The 22,549-nt window shown below is 48.3% G+C and overlaps 1 protein-coding gene across 2 annotated transcripts in view; it reads left to right on the top strand.

Moving 5' to 3' along the window:
- Nucleotides 1-22,549, top strand: part of KL (klotho) — a 386,312-nt gene that overhangs the window by 345,987 nt on the left and 17,776 nt on the right. For both annotated transcript variants that reach the window (XM_069639279.1, XM_069639278.1), the window contains exon 4: nucleotides 336-1,452. In XM_069639279.1, the coding sequence (XP_069495380.1) occupies nucleotides 336-1,452 (1,117 nt within the window). The remainder of the gene's footprint in view (nucleotides 1-335; nucleotides 1,453-22,549) is intronic.

Here is a 22,549-nt window from a genome sequence, read left to right as displayed (position 1 = left end):
TGAATAAATGAATGTATTGAATTGCCACAAGAACACTATGTTACCAAGCACGTGGCCCACCGCATGCATAGTCTCAGGCACAAAAGGAGGTTATCTGTGCTGGGGAGACATGGGGAGACAGGTGAGGGAAACCTGAGCCATACTAAGCCTCTGAACTTCTTCAATTTGAATGTGTTGATTCAACTACTTGTAATTGGGAGTTCATGAGCCTGAGGTGTTCAGCCAAATTAGATCATGTATGACTACTGGCTTTTGTGGCCCAGTGATCTTTGGTTTGGTATCAAACATTAAATCACATGTTCGATTAATCCCATCTGTTTTGTTTTCATTTGCAGATCGATGCAACCCCTTCGCAATTCAACGACCCTACTATATATGTGTGGGATGTCAACAAGACGAAGAAGATATTGAAAGTGGTTGGGGTTGTCAGCCCTTGGCGCAAACCCCACTGCGCTGATTTCGCTTCTATCCGGCATCAAATCTCTCTCCTTCAAAAAATCCACGTGGACCACTTCCACTTTTCGCTCAAGTGGTTTTCGCTTCTTCCTCTGGGGAACCTGACACACATCAACCACACGTTGCTTCACTACTACCAGTGCTTTGTGAGTGAGTTGACCAGAGTGAATATCACTCCAGTCGTGGCCCTGTGGCAGCCGACAGCTCTGCACCAGGGGCTCCCCGTGGAACTCTCCAGGGAAGGTGGATGGGAAAGTTCGGACACGGTGGAGGCCTTTGTGGATTATGCTAGGCTGTGCTTTAAGCACCTTGGCAATCACGTTGGGATTTGGATCACGATGAACGAACCCTACGTAAGAAACCTCACATACACTTCGGGGCACAACCTGCTGAAGGCCCATGCATTAGTGTGGCATCTTTATGACAAGGAATTCAGGAAAGCTCAAAAGGGTCAGATATCCATTGCCTTGCAAGCTGATTGGGTGGAGCCTGCCTGCCCCTTTTCCAAAAAAGACAAGGAAGCAACCAACAGAATGCTAGAATTTGACATTGGCTGGCTTGCCGAACCAATATTTGGTAATGGAGATTATCCACATGTCATGAGAGAATGGCTGAGCCATAGAAACAGCATTGATCTGTATGACTTCCATCTACCCCACTTCACCGACGATGACCGTAAACTCATACAGGGGTCCTTCGACTTTTTTGCTTTGAGCCACTATACCACTATGCTCGCTTACTGGTTTAAGGAGGATGGATCAAAGTATGACCATTACCGCGAAGTCCAACTCATCAAAGACATCACGTGGCTCTACTCACCGAGTAGGTCGGCTGTGGTTCCGTGGGGACTGCGGAAAGTTCTGAACTGGGTCAAATTGAAATATGGTAAAATACCGATTTATGTTTTAGCCAATGGCATTGACGATGGCCAGAAACCGATCCAAGATAAGCTCCGGGTTCACTATCTAGAGAACTACATCAACGAAGCACTGAAAGGTAAGAGATGCGCCAATGCCTAGTAGCCAATTCAAGGAAGAACATGCATGCAGAGTGTTGATTTATGAGGAAAAAAAAATGCTGGATAAACAATTTGGATGATTATTCACACACCACCCTACCACCACTTCGACATGCAGGGGAGCGTCTACGTATATCAATGCGCTCCCTGTTACCTTAGAGTCACCACCCTCTCTTAATGAACCCCATAGAAGCATTCATAAGTCGGCAAGCTATAAGAAGAAGCGGTCCATTACTTGCACCTTAAAGAGCACAGAAGATTCTTATGCACACATGGAGTCTTGCTATCCAAGACCATAAGAGGAAGCCAGCAGCGCCATGGGAAAACCTACCAAAGACACAGTAACACTTGCAGGTCACTTACCGCCATACAAATAAGGCAGTGGAACCTCAGGGAGCAGGAAGGACATATGCACACCTAGAAGCCTCAGTTAAATAAGCCCTATGCTGAAGGCCCATCCTTTTTCCAATGTGAACTCCTTTGCATCAGGGTGTAAAGGCATGATCGAGGCCATGAATGATGCAAATTATAGGAAGACAAAAATAAAAAAATAGATATTTTGAGGTGGGTTAATGTTTCCCGTGTACACTGAGAGAATACAGGACAGAAAAAATGTTTAAATATTGGGATCAACTGCACGTTTGTATCTAACAGAGTGTGATGAAAGGGAAAGATGACCCATCCCCACCTGAGGCTTGAGATGCAACATAGAGCACTAAACTACCAATATGCACTATGTTAACTGTAATGCTTTAGAAATAAGGGTTTCAGCAAAATAATGTAAACAATTTTAAATATGGTCATTATTTTAAATGAATTGACTCTAGCAGTTTGGTAATGTTGGTTGTGCCATTACACTGTATTGTGCCTTTTTAGTTTTGGCTCCTAAGTGGTGCTAAAGCACCAGCTATAAGCCAAAACTATTTAATTAGAGTACAGCTAGGGAGAAATGGCATATGAGGACGGACACAAAGCTTATAAGTGCTGTTTGGTTATTTACCCTCCCATTGACTGCCCATGGCCATGCTATTCCCTGTGGCAATTCCCACCAACATCCTGCCTATTCCCACTCTAAATACATTGCCCTACGATCTCTTTGAGCTACTTCTATCAAGCCCTAGCATCAAACCTTGTGCTCGAAATGCTTGCAAGTGTTTTTTCAAAGCAGTCTTCTTAGAGTGAATGACTTAATTGGAGCTATAACTGCACTACTGGTTTAATACAAATGTCTTAACCATGTCTGCCTTCAGCCACTTCAGCCAGATTTATGAGCACTATGTTTGTCCTTCACTGAAGGCCTGTTTAAAACAAGCATTGGCAAAGCCAACAGGTTTGGCTTGTGCATACATATTAGAGATTGTCAACCGAGGGTGCAAGTGGGGAAGTATGGAATTCAGCAATGTCATGAATTGTTCAGGTAGAATCATACATATGCACCACAAGTAAAATGGCAACAATTAGCAGGAACAGCCCAATGATAATGTTGTAGAGAGGTAGGTAGACATATCTTAATCAGAGGAATTCCTTACAGCTTAGCCTTCTGTCTCTCAGACTCTCACTCACGTCAACTGCAATCATTACGCCAGTCAATAGGGTCTACCCTAGCTTTTTGGTGTAATAAGCAATTATGAAAGAAAAGAAACAAATCTACCATCCTCTGTGAGAGTGGAGATCATACGTGCGATGAAAGTCAGGTTTAGGGTCTTGAAGAGCAGAGGCCTGCAAATGATTGATCTCTGCAGCAGCACTAGCATTCACCTGTAGTGAGGCTGCATTATTGAATGAAGCTTGAGGTGAATCCTGCATTGAAGATCAATCACAATTCAGAACATCTGATGGCAACTGGTACAGCATAAATGTGACCATGAGCAGGTTCAGATGAGGGTGATCCTGATGATGCATCCTCTCTAGGAGTGAGTGCAGCAAGGGTCTCCCAAGATGTCATTGTTGCTTCAACTGGAGGCTGTGTTTTTCGGCAACAGAGGTATGCATCCAGGCTGGCTGCCCCTCACACTTGATGGACATCGGAGTTATGAGAAGAACTTGAAAGGGGCCCTGTCAACAGTGCTGAAGAGAAGACTTTCTTAGATGCACCTGCAGATAGACACAGTGCTGCGGTTTGATGGAATGGCAAGGTCTGTCAGTCGGTTCAGAAAAAAACATCCTTTACCATCAGATACAGAAGGCAGCCTTTACAAGGGACTTACAAAAGGTCAAAACAGCTTCACAGCTTCATCTTCCAAATGGTAGTTCAGGCTTCTCAAAGGTGTAGAAGGCGTAGTAGCCATGTGCATAGGCCATACTGTCAAGATTCAATGATGTGACAGTCCGTACATCCGTTTTGGGCTATTACAAATGTTTTGTAGTACTGATGGTGAGGCCTCGGGTCATTTAGGATCATTCTCTTGGCAAATATTGGACAAGGAGGTCTTGATGGCCTCATTCCTGTGCTCCACGACACCACTGGATTATGGGTGATATGCACAGAGTAAATGCTGTCTAATGTCCAGGGCTCTGTAAATATCTCTGGCCAATTAGCCAGTAAATGTTGTGCCTGTGTCTCTGTCTATTGTAATATAAAGAGCCAATTCGAGTAATAAACTCTGTAAGAATTCTCTTAGTAACAGTAACAGAGTCATAAATTCTGTGTTGATAACCATCAACTCAAACTATGTCTATATAAAACCCTGGGAAATAACCTGATTTAAATGTCTGTATCCTCTCTGACTACATAGAAAACCATTTAATCGACAAAAGAAAGACTTTTCAGAGGCGGAACATGACACATCCTAGTTTGATGTCAAATGGACTGTGCCAGGGCTGCGTCCTAGTGCAAGTACTATTTAATCTTTACTTATCTGATCTGTGGATGCACTTGTCGGCTCTACTCTAATTTTGCTGACCGTGCCTGGCTTTAAGTTAGATTGGTTAACATACGCTGATGACATCCTATTATTGGATTGTACGAAGGTTGTAATTTCTCACTTATTGGAAGCTTTTGGTCAGCATGCGGCTACAAATGCCCTGACAATCAATGCGTCAAAGACCAAAATATTGGTATTGAAAGCAGGAAAGGGACACATTAACACTGGTTGGAGGTTGAATTCATAGTGTATTGAAGAGGTTGTAAATATAAAGTATCTTGGATTCAACCTCTATGCCACACAAGGGAAACAATTATTAATAGGGCATCTTGTTACCTAAGAAAAGCATTTGATGTGCCAAATCAAGGTTTTGCATAATCGTGAAGGGAAATTTTCTTTTAAACCTATTATTGAATTTGATTAGGTAAAAGTGGTCCTAACTGTTTGCTATGGGCTGGAAATACACCATCAGTTAAGTGAGTATAAACTGGATTATATAGAAGGTTAATATGGACGGGTGCCTTGGGATTACCCCAATCCATGCCCATGGTCATTATACGACGTGAACTGGGCTTGGTGTCTCTTAATTTCAAATTATTATCAAAAAAGTTAAATTATGGAACAAATGCTTCCACCCTCCCCCATTTTCAATCTAAGAAGTGATGGATATAAATGAATCCAAGGTTGTGAAGTCCTTTCTGTATATTTTTATGACAAAATTGGAAAAAAGCGTCCTTTTGCTTAGAGGAATTGATTGATAATTTGCTACATGGAAAAAAACGACTGTGGCAGCATGATTGGATGCAGACCTGTGAAATATCAAGCGGTTATAGAAGATATAAGGACCTTTACATTAATTCCCATGAAGTTGGACACCCAGCCTTGTATCTCCTACAATATCTATCGTGGAAATTTGCTTGATCCTTTATGTTTTCACCTTAATTTGTTACCAACTCTGATGTATATGGAAGGAGAAAGGCTTAAGCAGTTCAAACTGTTGCTACTGTTTGGCTGGCATCGAATCATTAAAACACTTGATTTTGGATTGTCCGTAATTGATGACCATTCACCTTTTACATTTTGAGCATTTTATAATTGGACTTAGGATATAAACATGGGAATGTTTTTGTGTGGATCACTGTTCTAGGTCCTTATTACTTGATCTTTATCAGTATCTTTTACAGATTGATTTAATATAATAATTGAATGAATGTATAATTTTAACAAGTCATATATTTTAAATGTATAGGTATGTATATGTTGAAATGCATTCATAATGTTTTAGAAATGTGGTTTTATATGCCTTTTTGTGTTAAGGTTTATTTGTTTAAACTATGGAACCCAAATAAAAAAAGAAAAGTAAAAAAAGAAAGCCATTTAATCGACTAAATGAATCCTTTATATCGTCATCCATGTTTAAAAACATGCAATAGTTATAATAAACAATGCACAGTGTAAACAATACAACTCCCCTACATCTTCTATTTATGAACAATTCATCAAATCATTGATAATTAATATAATTCTACTAATTACAAAACTAAGGTATACTTTTTCCACAAACTCATAATACTTGGCTCCTCCAGCCCGGAAAACTTAGAAAAAAAAACGCAGCTAGTGCTTATTTTAAAAAAATAAATAAATAGCACTTACCGAGATTCAGCTGCAGCTTTCCTGCTCTGGTCTCCGGTCCCCGTCCTCCGCCTACAGCACTAATGAAGGGAAAGCCACCCAGCGGTAGCTTTTGTTTACTACAGCTGGCTGGCTTTTCCTTCATTAGTGCCGCAAAAGCCAGCACAGGAGGGCCTCCATTTCACAAAATGGATGTGCCCATGTGCTTGCTTTTGCGAATTTTGAGCTTGAATAGCTCAAAATTTTACATAGGAAGTTTTAAAACGGAGAATGCTAGTATTTATTTTTATGTTGCCTATCTATTTTTTAAATAACATTTTTTACTAGACCATCCCTTTAATGACATTATATCATCTTGCAATTAGATTCACACCGCCTTTCTAAATAATAATTTTTCCTCCACTGGCCTACGATGCTTGTATGTGCTCTGTACCATCTATCCGAAAACTGCTTAGGAAAGACTCATTTGACACATACTGACAGATATTGACACATAGTGACACATTTGGGCTGTCCTTGTGAGGTGACTAGAGACGTCGCCCTAACAACCATCTTCATGTACTATGACTTTCCTGATGCTATTCAGGTATAGACTAAGGCCTTCTCGTGAGAGACCAGTCTCCTTTGTTGCTTGAGGTTTGCTAACCAGAGTAACCCATCAATCAGCACCCTGTAATTGCTACCTTGCTGTTGCCCTGAGTCTACTTGGAAGAATATGTATCAGAACCTTCTCTGGTAACATGGAGAGTCACAAAGGGAGCCTGTCTGAGAGCATTGGTTTTCAATATATGCGTGGGAACATTCAGCAGCTCCTTCTGAAACTGGACATTCATTTCCATTACTAATACGCTGATTCTAAATCGATTTTTTGAGTCATTTGGTAATTTTGATCAATGTATCAAGCTTCATCAATCTATAGTCCTTGTATTTTAATCTTGCATTAGCACAAGCTCATCCTTGATAAAGAATAGACTGAGCTTTAACTAGTAGCTGTCTGCTAAAATTAGTCATAGTTAATGCTAAACATCACCATGTGTGTGCGGGACGTGGCTTGGCGGCCATGAGGTAGGCTGCAAGCGCTTGCAGCTCTGTGATCCTGAACTTAAACTGAGCTAACATTGGTGTAAATTGCATGTGCTACTGCAGGAAATAAATGTACGGGTCCATGAAGGTCCCAAGCACATCAGGGACCACCCTCGCTTGAAACTGGAGTCTCAACAGTACAAAACACTACGAAGAGGGGACACGTTCCGCGAAACCAAAATGGCGGATACAGACCGAGGCAGCGTTTAGACGGACCAGCAGGAGAGAGCCGAAGAGGGCGGGCCAGAAACGTAAAGGGAAGAGGAGCAAGAGTGCAGAGGGACAGTCCTGGCAGAAGGTCTCCGACCAGAGCAGAGGAACTGGGTGTGATATCGGGGCTCCGACCTGCTACAGAGCTCCCAAACAACCAAAGAAGAAAGTGTGGAGCGTGCCGTCAGCGTGGGGCAGACAGCAGATAAGAACGCCGCTCGCCGAGCAGGCGTGGCCCACGAGACTGCCCAGCGGTACCCTGATCGAGAGAGCAAGGCGAGAACCAGGTGCCGAAGTGGAGGTCTAGAAGAACCCCAGCACCAGGGCACAATGGGCGCACAGACCCGCCCCTCTCCCCACCCCCCTCGAGAGAAGCATCTGGGACCCACCGTCAACACACAGGTTGCCCGCGACAGACTGCCCTGCCTTGCTGGAAGTGAAGCGGGGAGAAGTGTGTGAGCACGGCTTGTCTGGTAGAAGACTGGCAGTCTGCCGGGACACAAGGCGGGACCACATGGGATCCAGATCGGCCTGACGGCCGGGGACGGTGTCCTGGAGGGCGTAACAGCTCAGGAGGTACTGGAGACAGCTCTAGAGATACGAGAGGCGTAGGTAAGGGCCCAGAGTACCAGTGGACATGTCATGATACTTGCCCCCGGGCAGCTGGACCAAGCCCATCCGCCCCGGAAGCAGGCATCCAGACATTTGTTTAAACCTCAGAAGCCCCAGCTAGGGGCTATCTGGCTTCTGTCCTGGCGCCTTAGGCGCCAGGCTCATAGTTGGAATCAGTCCTGGCGCCTAAGGGGCCAGGCTCATAGTCATCACTTACCTCAGGCAGACCATGCTGCACATGCATCCAGGCCAACGTGAGACCTGGAAGGGACTATTTTTCCGCAAGGACTACTTTTCACTCGGGTGTGGTTCTAGGGACTTCTTACCTGGGACTACTTTTGAAGCTATTTAAATCACGCCCGATCTACAACACACGCTTCGCGTTATTCTGCATTTAGCAGCGTAACGCTCACCGTGCCTGCAAACCTGCATCCAGTCTTCTGCCACGCCCGTCTCGAACACGGAGCTTGTAGGAGAGAAAGGAAAATAGGAGAAGAGGTTAGATTATGGATTTTAATCTATTCCTTACCTGATTTCGGATCTTGCATCACTCCAAGCCTAAAGGGACATTCTTTCGGCACGCATTGTATTCCAGCTGCAGCAACGCTCCATTTTCACCAGCCCACAGCATCTCCGACTCGGCGCTGCCTCCGTCATTTTCTTCGGTGATTTTCAACATCTGGGGAAAAGACAAGAAAATAGCAAGGTGAGCCTAAAGAGACTAAAAAGACAATCACTTTTATTACGAGACTCACCTGATTATCACCGGAGGCTTTATCCTTCAATACGCTGCATCTTCTTATGCTGCATCTAGGAAAGAAGGAAAAAACAATGAGCTAAACTCACGCAACTTTACAGGATAGTTTGGGTGATACAGACTCTTACCTGAACGCCGCCAGCAACCTCCAGACAGGATTTGTCGCCGCAAATCAACAGGGGAGTGCAAGAGTGAACATTGGACATTTTGAACTCTTTAATCTTGGCAAACTCCGGAGTCAATAATCGTCCAGAACTCCAACACCTAAAATCAGTGAAGCAACTGGTATCTACGCGCCCCTGCATGCCACGCAGGATGGAGAGCTCACCAATCAAAAACATAAGGTGAGGACACTGATTGGGAATATCGGAGGTGGCAAGTGGGGAAATCGGGAGCAGGGGAGGGGGTCTGCATTCACACCCACGGGGCTAAATCCCTTTCTCCATCTACAGGAGAATACTTCTACGAGTCAAGCTTACAAGACTTAGTGGGTCCGTCCAGACAGTCATCTTTGCCCTACGCTTCACGTTGGTGGAGGCCGCAGCTGTCCGGGGTTCGATCTACGCCCCTGTGGGAACCAGGTGAGCGTAACAGGACACTGAATGGGTGAAGAGAAGACAACTGCAGAAGGTGAGGGTGAGCTGAGCGGGCTCCGGACCAGCAGGGGGGTGAAGGAATAAGACTGCAGGCCCCCCCTTGGCTGCTCCCCATTGGGGGGGAGACCAGCAAGGCCGGCCCTGGAGACACAAGCTTGGTCTGCCGGACCGTAGGAGGGGGGAACTTCAAGACCAAGAGTACTACTGGCCAGACTAGGAGCACCGTGGCCTGCAAGGAGGAAAGAATAAATAAATAAAACCTGCAAGTGAGCAAACAAGGGCACTGAGCTGAACACCCCGAAACACAGGCCACAAAGCAGTCAAGGGGCGGACCTCCACAACACAGATGGCAAACAGAGTGAGCGCAGTCGGGGGCTGGGTGGGCAAGACAACTGATAGAAAGGGCAGTGCAACATGGGAGGATACAACCCACTCGAGAGGCAATACAGAAGGAGCAGAGCAGAGCAAGAGAGTTCAGATGGAGACTGTCCCACATAGGGCTTATTTACATACTAGATCAGAGACAAACAAGATACGCTGTGACAATAACGCCCGAGTGGGCCCAAACTGGGGGCTCACAGACACAGGCAGTGGAGCGCCAGCCCCCCCCCCCCTGGTGGCTCTATGAACAAGGTTAAGATAGGAACACCCCGAGAGAAGAAACAACACATGGGGGAGTGTGATACGGCCTCCTGGGCCTCAGCAACAGTGGGGTGGAGCACCTCCCAGCAGCCATAGTTACTGTGCGGCTGAATGGGCAACATACAGTCCTGCACAGACCCACTATGGTGTCAAGGAATGGTACAACATTAGCGAGACGACCCACGCTGAGCAGTATAGAAGCGGGGGGACAGTTTGCTCATCACTGAGACGTACTGGCACTTGTGGGTGCCAGATACTGAGAGGAAAGCTGGTACCTACCCAGAAGAAGGACTGGGTGCATGATGAGGTCGCAAAGGCGGGATTATGAGAGGAAGCTAATGCCCCCTAAATGGAAAGAGGATAACAGCTCCCGCACACCTCAATAAACCGGCGCGCTTGTAGAAGGTGAACTCAGTGTGCTGCCCTCGGAAGGACAGAGTGGGAAGACGACGCCTCACGCTTGCAAGAGGAGAATGCCAAACAGGACAAAAGGAGAAAGGGTAAACAAACTATCATAGACTCCTTCAGGGGGCGTGGCTTGGCGCCGATGGCGAGCGGTAGCTGATCTGCCGAGCTCCGGCCGAGACGCCGTTTCCTGATCCTTTTTCTCCGGCTCATGTGCGGCCCCAGCCCTTGCAGAGGAATGTGCGGTTGGGGGAAGCGGTTCTGCATCTGAATAACCATTGGGCCGAATTGGACCCCCCCAGACGCAGCTGCGGCCCTAAAACGGCTCTCCCCCCCTGCCGCCCTGATCGGATCCAAGATGGCGCCTCGCATCGCATAGCGGAGCCTACGTGGGGTATCCCTCCCCCAACTGGCCTGGCTCGGGTCACTCTACCGATCCAGCCCCACAAGATAGGGTGCGCGGGATCCCGCTTCACCCGCGAGGGGGGCCTCCCGCCTACCCTTACTCTTCTGATACCCGACTCTGTGGGCCACACAACCAGACACAGGGGCAAAACACAGCTCACGGCCCGAAATTTCGGCTAAGAAGAGGGCCTCACTAGCAACCCTGCAAGCGATCTATCCTTTGAGGCTTAGGACATCCGCAATCATCACCTCAAGATGGCCGCCAAGAATAAGACCAGAGCCGCCACCATGGACTCCTTTGTTTCCACCAAGGTGAAGACCCTCACTCAAGCCGGGGCCGGCTCCTCTGAAGTCGCCCGGACGGGCGAAGGGGTGGCCGCCGATAACCACTCTCAGATACTTGATGCCATAGCCTCCCTAAAAACGCATATAGACTCTAAGATTGACGAATTCAAAATTGATATCCAACTGATCCGCCAAGACGCTCGCAACTTAGCGGAGAGGGTCACGACCGTCGAACAGTCGACGGAGGAAACATCCACGGCCACTACAGCCATGAAGTCAGAAGTTGCCCTCCTGAAGAAGAAAGTTGCCTTCCTGGAGGAAAGGGCGGAGGAGGCCGAAGGTCGGGCTAGACGGAGCAACATCAGGATCCTGGGCGTCCCAGAGGGGAACGAGGGGGCAAATACCACATCCTTCGTCGAAACCCTTCTGCTGCAAGAAATAGGGGCCGGCAAACTGACCCAGGGATTCTCGGTCGAGAGGGCCCACAGATCCCTCCAGAGGCGCCCTCCCCCTGGATCGCACCCCAGACCTATAATCGCTAAGATACTGAACTTTCAGGACAGAGAAACTATTTTACGGCGATCCAGGGAGGGGGGCCCCATCGAAATAGGGGACTCCAAAATCTCCATCTATCCGGACTACACGCAGAAGGTTCAGAGAGAGCGGAATTCATTTGTCCCGATAAAAGCTAGGCTCCGACAACTGAACCTAAATTATAGATTGTTATATCCGTCACGCCTCAGGGTCGTCTACAAAGAGAGAGTGGTATTCCTCGATAATCCAGAGGCAGCCAACATGTGGCTAGAGGATAATAACCTGGCGGATGGCAAGGAAAACTCACAGAAGGAGGCCTAACCCCCCCTGATCCCACAAGTGACCCCCGAGTAACAGTAAGAACTATCGTACATGACGCTGGAACACAGAAGGTAATCCAACTTCAGTTTTTCACTTGGAAACGGCCTCGCTCGGCTCCGCCGCCAGGCCCTCGCCCCACCCCCAGCGTAGAACTCACCCGGTCTGGGCACCTGCCTGACCCAGCTCGCGCCCGACTCCCGGATGGGCTCCGACGGCTCGAGAGCGCCTGAGCACCGCAACAATGTTGTAGTCGCTGGGCGCACCAGTTTGAGTTTTGTTATTAGTTTTATTAGTTATACAGTCTTCATGCTTCTTTCGCCAACAAAGACCGAGATGGGTCCGGGACGCGACCCCGACGACCGGAATTCAGTGATATTCCCCCCGCAGCCCACCTACGGAGGACTAAAGCAGAGCCGGACTCCGGAGACCGAGTCCCGCATCAAATCCGAAACTCAGACCCGATGGCGGCACAGTTCACTGTGATGACATGGAATGTGAGGGGTATGGGCTCATACCTCAGACGCAATCGTATACAATCCTATCTCAGAAGGAAGAAAGTCTCGATTGCACTCCTTCAGGAGACTCACCTCACGACGGAGGCCATGTCCAAGATTGCAGACCGATGGGCTGGGACTGTGAGAGGGTCCCCCTTCTCCAAATACGCTAGAGGGGTGCTAATATGGATAAGCCCGGATGTGCCCTTCCAGATGGAGGGGAGTGAACAAGATAAGGAAGGGAGATACGTAGCGATTTGGGGCACAATGGAACAGACCCCAGTCTGCTTGGTCAACTCCTACTTCCCACATCACGGAACACCGGCGTACTTCTCCACAATGATTACAAAACTGATTCGGCACCGGGACCGCACTTTCATATGGGGAGGGGACTTCAATTGTGTCGCTGACGCAAGCGCGGACGGATCGCTGCCCCCCCCACACCCGAGCAACCCTGCATCCCGTGCCCTAAGGGAAACTCTGGAGCAGCTCAATCTAGTCGACATCTGGAGGGAACACCATCCGGCCGACAGGATTTACTCCCACTACTCAGCCCCACACGGAGTCTATACAAGAATTGAGTACCTGTTTATCAACAAGGAGCTTGCCCCGTGCGCTGCATCTACAGAGTACCTGGGGCGAACGATCTCCGATCACTCCCCACTGACCATGCTATGGCAATTGAGGGGCCCCAGACCCCCGATCCCCATGTGGAGGATGCCGACTGCAGCACTTGGAGACCCCGAGTTCAGGGAAGACCTTGCCGAAAAATTGGAAGAATACCTGGAAATCAACATGGGGTCGGTATCCTCCTGGGGCACATTATGGGAAGCTATGAAGGTGGTGACCAGAGGGGAAATTATATCGAGAGCCGGCGGTACTCGCAGGCAGTTGCAGAGAACGCTCGAAGCACAGGAGGCTGAGATCTCCCGACTAGAGTCTGCTCACGACAACTCCACTGAGGCCGAGAATAAATTGAAGGAAGCCCGTGCAGAATGCCAACAAGCATGGGAAAGACTGGAGAAATTCGATTTTACCACGCATACCACCCGATCCCACAAAGAATCGGACAAACCAGGGAGATTACTGGCCTGGCTCTGCAAGCGGGAACACCCCAAACACCTCCCAGTGGAGATACGGGACGCTGATGGGACATCTCACACGACCCAGTTGGGGATCAATGAAGCCTTTGCCAAATTCTACACCGAACTGTATGCCCACAAGACGCAAATTCCTACTGAAGACATTATAGACACACTTGAGGAGATAGAACTTCCCCGCATCTCACTCGAGCAGAGAGAGGAACTAGAGATGGAGATCACTCTTGAGGACGTACAAGGGGCGATCAGGTCCCTCTCTAACAACAAAGCCCCTGGCAGCGACGGCCTCCCACCTGAGTTTTACAAGACGTATGAGCCCATCCTTACCCCAGTTCTCCACGAGGTCTACCAGGAGGCATACACGAACGGGATTCTCCCCAACACCATGAAAGAAACCATAATCGTCCCTATGCTCAAGCCACACAAATCGCCCACCGACTGTGAGTCCTATCGCCCTCTGGCCATGCTAAACTACGATGCCAAGATCCTCACATCCATATTAGCTCGCAAGCTGGCCAGAGTGGTGGGATCCATCGTCCATGAAGACCAGAACGGATTTGTACCTGGGCGCAACACCACTGCTAACCTCAGGAGGCTACAGCATGTAATGGCTGAAACACACGAGAGGGACGAGGACCTAGCGGTGTTGTCGCTCGATGCTATCAAGGCCTTTGACTCCATATACTGGGAATGGATCAGGGAGGTCCTGAGAAGATTTGGCTTCGGAGGGGGCTTCATCAGGTGGATCGAGGTCCTCTACAATTCCCCAATGGCGAGAGTGAAAACGGGAAGAATGGTATCAGCAGCCTGGGAAATACAAAGGGGAACGAGACAGGGGTGTCCGCTATCGCCCATGCTGTATATACTGGGCCTGGAGCCAATTGCACTATACTTCAGGCAGCAGTTTTTCGACGCTGGTATCAAGGTGGGCACTGTACACCACATAATATCTCTATACGCAGACGACGTCCTCCTTTACCTAAGCACTCCCGAAGTTAATGCACCGACAGCACTGGAGGTACTAGATAATTACGCGAAGTACTCGGGGATCCGATTCAGCAGGAGCAAGTCCTCCGCCTTCCCCCTGGCGGGCCTACGCAACATTCCAGAAAGCAATCTCCCAGTGATAGGAATAGGTTGGCAACTGGTCAAGTTCTGTTATCTGGGGATCAACGTAAGCCATAACCCGCTACTCACGCATGAACACAACACTGAGGTCGCCATCATGAGTCTTCGACGCTCTATAAAATTCTGGTCCAAGCTCCCATTGGCCATGGTGGGCAGGGCAGCGATAGTCAAGATGATCGTACTCCCCCGATTCCTATATTTCTTTGTGAACATTTGCCATTACGTTCGACCGCCCTTCTTCAAGAAGCTGGAGGCTATTATCAGGGACTTCCTTTGGGGCCCCCACAGGCACAAACTGTCGCTATCTGTTCTCTCCCTGCCACACAAAGAGGGTGGAATAAAGCTACCGGATCTCCAATTATACTATCTGGCTGCCCAGCTGAGTCACATAACGAAATGGCTCTCGGACGAACCTTCGGCTGAGACGGAACTACTGAGGCAATCCTCGAACAATGTGATCCCCAAGGAAACCCTGTGGCACCCCACACGACAGTCCCTGGTCACCTCACAAGTGATTGACCTGGGAAGGAAGATATGGGCCAGGTCCTGCTACATCAGGCGAGTACAACACCCATACTCTCCGGATAACCCCATTTTAGCAGACACCTGCCGAACGGATGCAGACCTCTCCACAGCAAGGAGGTGGGAAGAAGCCGGCATATACACATGGGGCGACATGTACGAGGAAGGAGAATTCAGGGACTTCGAATCTCTAAAGGCCGCCGAAGGAATACCCCCGGGCCAATTCCTCTGGTACCACCGCCTTAAACAGACTGCCAAGAAACAATGGACCGGCTGGCCGGAGGAACCCTCCCCTGATCCTCTACTACAAGAAATGCATGACCTCTCGGATGGCTGGAGACCAGTCTCCAGGCTCTACAGCAGACTATGCGACAAACTTAACCCTAAAGGCGAAGATCTGAGGGCGAAATGGGAAGCGGACCTTGAGACCCCGATCACGGATAAAGAATGGGAAAGAGCGCTAATATTTCCCAAAAAAGTGTCCAGGAATACCAGATTCGGCCAGATTCAACTGAACGTCCTGTATAGGACATACATGACCCCACATAGGGTCGCCTCCTTCAATAAGATATCCTCCCCTGCATGCCCATGGTGTGGGAATGATAAAGCGGACATGATCCACATGTTCTGGACTTGCACTAAGGCGATGACACTATGGTCCAAAGCCAAACAGACTTGCATGGACGCCGGAATGACGAGGTACGAATGGACCCCCGGAGAGTGCCTCCTGGGGAATTACCCCAGACCTAGCAAGTCCAAGCATACTGTCAGACTAATGGACATCTCATGCATCCTGGCTAAGAGAACAATTGCGATGGCCTGGAAGACGCCGTCGGGCCCCAGGCATGAACGATGGCTCAAAGAACTCGAGAGATGGACAGTAGCTGAAACCAGGGCCTGGCAAGAAGGAATCATGTCAAGCGGCGAAACCGAGTGCGGCACCCTGGAATCATGGAAGGCCCTCCTCAGAGACATACGCTTCAGCGCCGACCACAAACCCCCATGAAATCTCGTAGCATCACACTGGTGCCATCCCCTGATGCCAGCACTGGAAGGACAGCCCTAGTATGCGACCCCTCCTGCTTCCTGATACTCTGGGTCGCAGGCCCTAACCCATCCGTCCACTGTAAGTTCGCTGCAACATGAAGACTGTTGTTGACTTGTTTGGCCCTTCCCCTCCCTTGTCCCCCTTGCACCGTCCCCTCCCTTGTTTGAACCACTGTTTGATTTCTCGTTGTATTGCACGTTTTTTTTCTTCTCACCAAAATCAATAAAATACGTTTCAAAAAAATAGACTCCTTCATCAAAAAGTCAGACAAAAAACAAGCCACCCCATCAGACGCAACCATGGCTTGAACGAGTGCTACACAACAGGTAGAAGGCGAAAGCAAGGGTCCAATACTGGAGGCAATAGCTGCCCTGAAGGCATCCTTGGAAAACAAGCTGGACACAGTCATTGTGGATATGGGCCTCCTTCGACAAGATGCACCGAACCAGACAGAATGAGTGACTAGAGCAGAAAAGCAGGTGAAGCAGGACACCACCGATGTCGCCACCACTCAAACACAAATTTCGGAAGTACTGGAATAAGTGAAGATCGTGGAACGCAGAGCAGAGGATGCGGCAGGGAGAGAACGAAGGAACAACATCTGGTTAGTTGGACTGCCTGAAGGGGAAGAAGACAGGGACCCCACGGCCTACGTTGAGAATCTGGTGCTGTATAAGATTGGGGCAGGAGCACTGTCCCAGGGTTTTGCAGTAGAAAGAGCCCATAGAGCCCTGACCAGAAAACCATGACCGGGTGCCCCCCCAGATCAATGATCACCAAGATCATGAATTTAAAAGATAGGGAGAAGATATTGACATTCTCGAGAGAAGGGGGAATGATAACCAGGAACTCCTCCAGAATTACCATATATCCAGACTACAATGTCATGATCCAGACTACAATGTCATGATCCAGAGACAGAGAGTGTGTTTTGGTCCAACTAAGGAATGCCTCAGAGCCGCAGATATATGTTATATGCTGTTATATCCTGCTAAACTTAAGGTGATACATCAGGGCAGATCGTGGTTCTTTGAGACGACAGAGGAGTCTCACACATGGATGGCCAGCAAGGTATTCCTCAACAAAGACCTAGAAACGCCAACAATGACGGAAACCTGCCCTGGTGACAATGTGAGGGAACTAATATAAGTAAGGACATTTCAGCTTAAACATACATAATGCAACCCAGAAGGAATTCATAATGGAGCGACGAGCTCCAGTTCTCTCAGAAGGGATGACCAGACAAAAACCCCAAAGGGTTCTACAAGCTTGGATGTCAGTTTTAAGACATCATGCTGTGGCGGGCCAGTCCCACCTCGGTGGGCGGAGCAAGAGAAGCAGCAAAGCCCGGACAGGGGGAGGGTGGCTGGGCAATTTTTTTGATAGTTTTAGTTAGTATAGTGTTTGGATGGTTGGCGAAAGGCACTAATAGTGGTGGAAGCAGCAGACAAAGCAGCAGAAGACATGGAGCGAATGGCAGTGGACGCGATGAATATGGAATGGACCAAGCCCATATACACATTCCTAGTCAGAGGCCTATGGAGATGAAGATACGGTGGGACATTCGTGAGACGACGATGAGAAATGGTCTAAGAGGGGATGGGATAGCCCAAGCTGGTGCCGGAAGATGGAGACTCAGAGCAGCAGATATGAAAAGGGCTATGGGAAGGGCGAGCCGGAAGAATCACCACAGGTATGGGCCCAGATGAGATAGTGATTGCAACCTGGAACATCAGGGGTCTCAATGCTTATGTAAAATTACTCAAAGTATATGCCTGGCTGAACAGGATGAAGGTCAAAATAGCGATGTTGGAAGAGACTCACTTAACACCGGAGAAGCAAACTAAAGTGGCTAACAAATGGGGGGACAGGTATACGGTTCCACATACTCAAACTATGCCAGAGGAGTGCTGATATAAGTTGCTCCAGGGGTCCCATTCCAGCTGTTAAAGCAGGAACGTGACTCAGAAGGTAGATTTGTGGTAAAGCACGGAATGCTGCAGATTAAGGAAGTTTGCTTGATAAATACGTATGCTCCGAATCAAGATGCAACAGAATTCTTCATGAAAATCGCACCCAAACTGGCCCAGTACAGAAAGACAACGTTCATCTGGGCAGGGGACTTCAATTGCACCCTGGGCCCACTCCTGGATAGGTCGGATGACAAGTACAGAAAGCCTGCACCCCCAGCTAAGACGTTACAAGTGATCCTGAACCGACTGCAACTAACGGACGCCTGGAGGAAGATACACAGGGATGAGAGGGGATATACACGTTATAGTGCACACCATGGGACATTCACACGCATAGACTATTTATTCATGGGCACTGAATCTTTGGGGGATTTCATGAGGATAAACAACATTAAGGCACGCAAACTATCTGACCATGCACCATTACTAGCAGCATGGGCACACACCTACAGAAATGCTCCAATACCAACATGGTGGCTGAGGGCGGAGGCATTGAAGGAGGGTGAATTTAGGGAATTCTTGCATGATTCGATAGAAGATTACTTTGAGCACAATGTGGGAAGTGTAGAGATTAATGGTATGCTCTGGGATGCTTACAAAGTGATAATAAGGGGGCAGCAATAGGGAAAACGGGGGGACTGAGAGGAAGCATCTTAGCAGATCTTGGAAAACTGGAAAGGGAGATAGAACTAGTGGAATGCCGGGCAGGGAGGAAAGGGGAGGAACCCAAGGAGCTAATGGTGTTGAGATTGAGATTTGTCACACTTTGGGAGAAACTGGGGAGATTGGATTATGGGAAGTATATACAGAGACTGCATGCGGAGGGGGACAAGTCTGGCAGGCTCCTGGCCTGGCTTACCAAGCAGGAGCATAAAAGAGACCCCATTAAAGCGATAAAAGATGAAGCAGGGGAGGAGGACAGGAGCCAGGAGGGCATTAACAAATTATTCTCACATTTCTACGAGCAATTGTACGCCCCTAACCCAGAGGTGGAGCCAGGGGATATAGCGGACGCCGTGGCAGAGATCAGATTGCCAAAACTTGCAGTAGAACAGGTTCAACTACTAGATGCTCCCCTCACGGTAGAAGAAATAGAGACAGTAATTACTGACCTTCCATCGGGTAAATCCCCGGGACCCGATGGGCTCCCAGGTGAGTTTTACAAGGAATATAAGGGCATTTTAGCACCGAAATTGCTAGAAATGTATCAAGAGGCGTATGTGAAGGAACAGCTTTGAGACAGCAGGTCGGCATCAGTAATCATACCAATCCTGAAACCAGGGAAATCACAGCTGGATTGTGCCTCCTATAGGCTGATCTCTCTCATTAATCAAGACTCCAAAATTCTCACAGCAGTGCTCGTTAACTGACTCAAACAGGTAATACCCACGCTGATTCATCCAGACCAAATGGGCTGTGTCCTGGGTAGGAACACGTCGTGGAATCTAAGAAGGCTCCATCATGTAGTTGATCGGACGAACCTCAGACGAGGAGAATGTGCTATAGCGTCACTAGACGCTGTTAAGGCTTTCAACTCTGTAAATTGGGAGTGGCTGCTGTGTGACCTCACCCACTTTGGGATGGGGGAGGGTTTCCTATGGTGGATCAGGCTGTTATATAAAAATCCCAGAGCTAGGGTGAAAACCGGAAGACATAGCTCAGAGGACTGGAGGATACACAGAGGCACCAAGCAGGGGTGCCTACTGTCACCAATGTTGTATATACTGGCCCTGGAACCGCTGGCGGTTTTCCTTAGAGCTGAGTATGGGGACACTAGGATAGACATAGATTAGGTAGTACATCAAATCTTGCTATATGCAGATGATATGCTCCTCTTTGTGGGGAATCCACAAGTAAATCTATCATGTCTATTAGAAGCAATTGATGCGTACACCAGACTTTCAGGAATAGTCATCAATAAAGACAAGTCCTCCTTATTCCCCTTTGCATATCTCAGATGGGTCCCCTTGAACCAGCTTCCAGATCTGGGCCTTATGTGGGTACCGCGCACCTTTTGATATCTGGGGATAGAAGTGCATCATGATACTGCAGACACACACAAACACAACACACAGGCAGCCCTTGATAGGACACAGAAAGCCATGGCCTTCTGGGGGACACTTCCCCTGGGGATGTAGGGAGGGTGGCCCTGCTGAAGATGGTTGTCCTACCACGCATGCTATATTACTTTACAAACATTCCATACGACATGCCTAAGGCTTTCTTCACACATTTGAACACAATACCAAGGGAATTCCTGTGGGGAGGGAGCAGTGCAGGATTGCGATGAAGACTCTAGAGGGAGAATATGAAGCAGGACGCATCTGAGTTCCGGACTTTGAAAGATACTATCTGGCAGGGCAATTGCAATTTGTGGTCAAATGGCTGGGGGAAGAAACAACAATAGATACAATACTCTTTCAGCCAGCATTTAAACTATACTACTTGAGAGAACTGTTCTTGATTGATAAATCACGGATCAAGACTCTACCTACTATGGTCAAACTCACAATAACCCTGTGGAGTAGGGCATGGAAAACTCAGGGGACGAAAGATCCCTGTTCTCTACAGATCCCCCTCGCAGGAATTGTAGGCCCAGACAAAGGAACTCTTGCAATATAACGATCCCACTGGGAACCCAAATGGGTAGCCCATATTGGTGATCTAAGGAAGGAGGGACAATGGGTGGAATTTTTTAACCTGATGGAGGATCAAGGTATACATGGAGGCCAGTTCATACTATATAATAGCATGGACAGAATGATCAAGAAGAGATGGGCTGAATGGCCAGAGGAAGAGGACGCAGGGGGCTAGGGGGCTGGATGCATGGTACGACATATCAGAAGGGGGACACACAGGCCCTCATTACGAGTTTGGTGGTAACCATGCTGCTATTGGCAGCATGGCTGCCGCCGAAATCGGGTCGGGGTCCGGGTCCTCAGAATGAGGACTTAAAGGACCATTCCGAGTTCGAAGGCCCAGTAATTCCTCCCTCCAAGGACCCGGACACGGTCCTTCCCCATTCCCATTTCAGCCCCTATAGGGCTGAATGGGAATGGGAGAGGGAGCAAACAACGGGCCATTACGAGATGGCCCGTTGTTTGCTCCCTCTTCCCCTCGCAGGACCCGGTAAGCACGCCTGGTTTTCCCAGGCGTGCTTACCGTGTCCCGCGAGGGGAACTCGTAATGCGGCGGTACGGGGTGAACGGCGCCGGCACCTTTTACGGCACCGTTCACTCCGAACCGCCAGGGTCGTAATGAGGCCCACAGTCTCCAGACTATATGAACAGTTGTTGAAATCTAACAATGAGCAAGTACTGCAATTGAGAGAACGATGGGAAAGGGAGCTTCAGAGGCCCTTCAGACACCAGGAATGGGCTCAAGTGTTAAGCTACACCAAAAAAAGTGTCCAGGAATGCAAGATTCAGACAAGCACAGTTATGCCTTATGCATAGGGCATAGCTTACACCTATGCGGATGACCAAGATGAGACTGAGGAACCTCGAAACTGCCCCCGCTGCACCTAGGAGGATGCTGACATGCTGCACATGTTTTGGACTTGCCCAGTATTAAGGATGTTCTGGGAGGGAATCAAGGAGTGGGAGGTTTTTCCCCAAAGGAGGCAAGCAAAGGACACATCCGGCCAAGATGAAGGACTTGGTGTGCATTTTGGCCAAACGCCGGATAGCAATGGCCTGGAACTCCAGTACAGGCCCAAGTCTGGACGCATGGTGGACTGACCTCCAGAAATGGGCGGTAGCGGAAACAACAGTGTGGACAAAAAAAAAGCTGCAGTATGGATGGGAGAGGGAGAAAGCAGGCAAAAGATGTTCGCATGGAACTCCCTGATACAAGACTTATATGGACAAGGGGAAGATAATAATCACCATGTTCTGGTTACCGGTTTCACCATTTAAGAAAAAGTTAAATCACTAAGGGTGGTCCTTTTACCTGGGAGATCCATCCCACGCTACCAATGCTATAGCAATGAGTTCTCTAAGACTGACTACAAAACTTCTAGGTCTGTTAGTTCACTCCCACTGGTTCATAAATTGGTTTATGGTAATGCCCCTTCTATATTTTGAAAAGGGCTGCCTGCTTCTATCCTAGGCTGCTAGCTGCAAACATCAAGATCAAAAGTATCAAAGCTTGATTTACTTTGGTAGGTAGCGATCCTTTCCGTAATGTAATTACACTCTGGAACTCTCTTCCACTTTGTGTCTATAAACGTAAAGATGAGCCGTTTTCTTTTCTTTCAACTGGTCAAAGCCTGCAGATGAAGCAGCATTAGGGGTTTGACATGGGGATAGAAGGGAATATTTCCTCCAAATAGGGCATTTTTTAACCTGGAAGCGTACATCTGAGCCACTTAAAGTGACAGAGGACTAAAAGATATTTGTGCTGAGAGTGAATAGGCATAGGCGTAGAGTATTAGTGAAATGTGTTATTAAGGTAGATGGATAA

Source organism: Ambystoma mexicanum, chromosome 7q (assembly GCF_040938575.1).
Source record: "Ambystoma mexicanum isolate Mex_15411 chromosome 7q, UKY_AmexF1_1, whole genome shotgun sequence".
NCBI lineage: Eukaryota > Metazoa > Chordata > Amphibia > Caudata > Ambystomatidae > Ambystoma > Ambystoma mexicanum.
Note: the sequence above shows the minus strand (reverse complement) of the source record. Positions and strands in the feature narration are given on the sequence as shown.